At 38.8% G+C, this 3,123-nt stretch overlaps 1 protein-coding gene across 1 annotated transcript; it reads left to right on the forward strand.

The window, feature by feature from the left end:
• The first annotated feature begins 819 nt into the window (after positions 1 to 819).
• LOC113301884 (protein SPT2 homolog) lies at positions 820 to 2,679 on the forward strand. Its single transcript, XM_026550725.1, has one exon. The coding sequence runs from the start codon at positions 1,135 to 1,137 to the stop codon at positions 2,605 to 2,607; it is 1,473 nt and encodes a 490-aa protein (XP_026406510.1). The 5' UTR covers positions 820 to 1,134; the 3' UTR covers positions 2,608 to 2,679.
• The last annotated feature ends 444 nt before the right edge of the window (positions 2,680 to 3,123 follow it).

The raw sequence follows: 3,123 nt of genomic DNA on the forward strand, positions 1-3,123 counted from the left end.
ACTGTATGCTGGTATGGTTGTGTATTGAGCTGAGACCTCCTTCAACAGAATTTATAACTGTTTTGGTGAAAGAACAATGAAGAAGAATATAACTTGTAGTTTCCCACTCTTGTTCACAGAAAGGGCATATGCTGACTTCTCCTCCAACATGCCTTAAGATTCTTTCACTTGTACCAACAAAGTGCAAGTACTGTCAGTCATAAAACATGCTACAACCGTTGGATCATACGATAAAATTGATAAGTGAAACCCTATATCTAACCGGCAAATCTACAGCCCTTATAAGTAACACAGTTTTCTCTTTTTGGATCCGAACTGTGCCTCCCAGCCTCCATCCCTCCAATCTACAGAAAAATCAGAAAGCAAATCCTAATCTAAATACAAACAACAACAGCTCTCTCTCATCCATCAGCTGCAACAACATCATGGCAGAAGCAAGTGATGGTGATTCAATAGCACCAACAATAAGCATAATGATTTTTCCTCTCCAAATGTTAATTTTAATTTGCAGTACTTCAGTATATTTTTGTTTTGTTTACCGGTCAGCAGTCACAATACTGTTATAGTTGTTCTTCAGGGTTGCTGGTTTAATATGTTAGTTGAATCATTTGTACTACAACTATTTCTTCTTCTCTATCAGATATGTGAACCAATTACCAAAATAATTTATGAATGGAAGATGTTCTGTCGATTGTAGTTATTATTTTGTTATTTTCTTTATTCTTGAAATTATCCCAATTATGATCTGATATGTAAAATATCTATTACATTCAAGTGCAAGGCCTTTTTTTTTTTTTTTTTTTTTCGTGCCATGGCTAATCGTCTTGCTCCGTTAAACAGAGGATTGCTGCGAAGAACTATAACAGCAGAGAGGATCGCAAGCCAAAGTCACCGGTTTTTACGGAAAGTCTGATTACTGTTTATGTTAGGAAATAGAAATCAGATCCTTTTAGGAAACAAATTTCTGGTTTCCTTATTCACGATGTAGTAGCAGAAAAATACCTCTATAAATATCTGACTATCTAAGAGGGATTGAAACTTGAACTAGCTCTGTGCAAAATTCAGACAAAGGTAGGAGGGTTGAGAATAGAGAAAGATCGGTAGAAGGCATTGTTTTTACAATTAAAATCAGTGATGGAAGGTTATGAGAATTTGGATGAGTATGAGGACGACGGATTCATCGTAGATGAGGAAGAAAAGGCGTCTGATGACGGATTTATCGACGATGAGGAAGAACATGTGTCTGAAGAAGATGAAGTTGAGGAAGAGAAAGTGCAAGAAGAGGTAAGGAAGCCTACGAAAGACGAGATGGATTACCTCAAAGTTAGGCAGGAGTTAAAAGAAGCGATGAGGAGGAAGATGAAGAAGGGAAACGATTCTGTCACCGGAAATTCCCAAGAGAGGGAGAAGCCTAATTATGGTTCCTTTTTTGGCCCCTCTCAGCCTGCTATTGCGCGAAGAGTCATCGAAGAAAGCAAGTCATTGCTGGAAAATATGCATCTGGCAGCTAGAGTTTTAAAACCCAATCATACTTTGCAGAGCCAGAAGAGTCCTACTGTCCCAAAAGCTACCCCAAAACCTGGTGCAGGTGAGCAGCCTCCAACAGTTGTTAGCATGGAAAAACAGAAAGCGCGCGTCTTAAAGGAAGCGAGAGATTATTCATTTCTTTTATCTGAAGATGCTGAACTTCCAGCTCCTGCAAAAGTGCTTCCACCCCAGACTGGTTCTGTACCAAATTCTGATGCTCGATCAGCTCAACTGACGCCCAAAATCCCAAAGTCTGAGAGCAATACTAGCAGGAGACCACCTGTTGCTGGGGATAACCGAATGCAGAGTAAACAAGGGCAGCGTAAGCCGATTCCTGATGGTAGGCTTGATTCTACCTCAGTGAAGCATAGAAAACAGCTGGGCAGCAGTACTGGAAATGGGTCAAGCCGGAGTCAGGAGGAAAAAGGGTTGACCCCCGAAACCAGCGTTCAAATCAAACCCTCGACTCTGACTATGAAGACATCGGTTCCAGATAGAGCTCACACCAAGGATAGAGATGCTTCTTTAGCTGTTGAGAGAAAGCCTCCATCTGATGTGCAGAAAACAGTGTTACCTAGGCCACATCCTTCAATGTCAGGTCAGCAAAAACCATTGCTCAAGTCGCAGCCATCTAGCTCCAATATGCAGAGAGCGCCATCCAAGTCGCATCCACATGAACAGGGAAAGGATGTTCAAGAACCTGACAGATCCAGACTGATGCCCAAACAGCCAGTATCTTGTCCAACAGCTCCTAAGGTGAAAACTCCCAAGAAACTTCCATCTCGTCCTCCCGCGCCAAAGAACAGTCAAAGGAAGAGGTCTATGAGTCCAGATCCGGGCAATTACCAACAAATTATTAGAAATTTGGTAAATCCAGGTTATGACCCTCGCAAATACGGTAACGATAGAGATGACAGAAGCATGGAGGCTAGTTTTAAGGAAATAGAGCTGGAAGAAAAGCGTAGTGCAAGAATTGCAAAAGAGGAGGATGAAAGAGAACGTCTCCTCGAAGAAGAAGAAGAGAAAAAAGAAGCGGAAGCCAGGATGAGGAAGAAGCGTAAACTAATCAGTCAGCAGTGATGATAAAAAACCGAAAGGCAACCAACCTTCTTCTCACACTCAAATTTTTGTAACTTCAAATCCTCAATTAGTATTTTTTTTTCCTAGTATATATAATCTCTTGTTTGTGCAATCAGTTTCTAGTATTAAATAAAATTTTCTATATAAAAATAGAGATTTTTGAGCGACGTGGTTAATCGGAGCTTATGATTGATTCTGGATCCACCATTTAAAATTCCGGCCAATAGAATTAATGTAAAATCTTATCTCATATAATATATATTTTCAACCAATCACATTCAGGACAAAAATACTATCAAAAGCATCTAAATCTAATAATATCTCTTAAAATTCCAAAAATAAAAAAAAAATAAAGTAGTCTAATAATCCTGATTAAATAAAATTAAAATTCACAAATAGATAATATCATGATTTAACAAAAGACATTAGAAATCATTCATCGGAATTTAATCACAAAATTAAATCAATCATAGGAATAAAAAAGTAATCCAATGTCCGGTTACACTTCTGATAAAT

This window comes from Papaver somniferum, chromosome 8 (assembly GCF_003573695.1).
Source record: "Papaver somniferum cultivar HN1 chromosome 8, ASM357369v1, whole genome shotgun sequence".
Taxonomy (NCBI): Eukaryota; Viridiplantae; Streptophyta; class Magnoliopsida; order Ranunculales; family Papaveraceae; genus Papaver; species Papaver somniferum.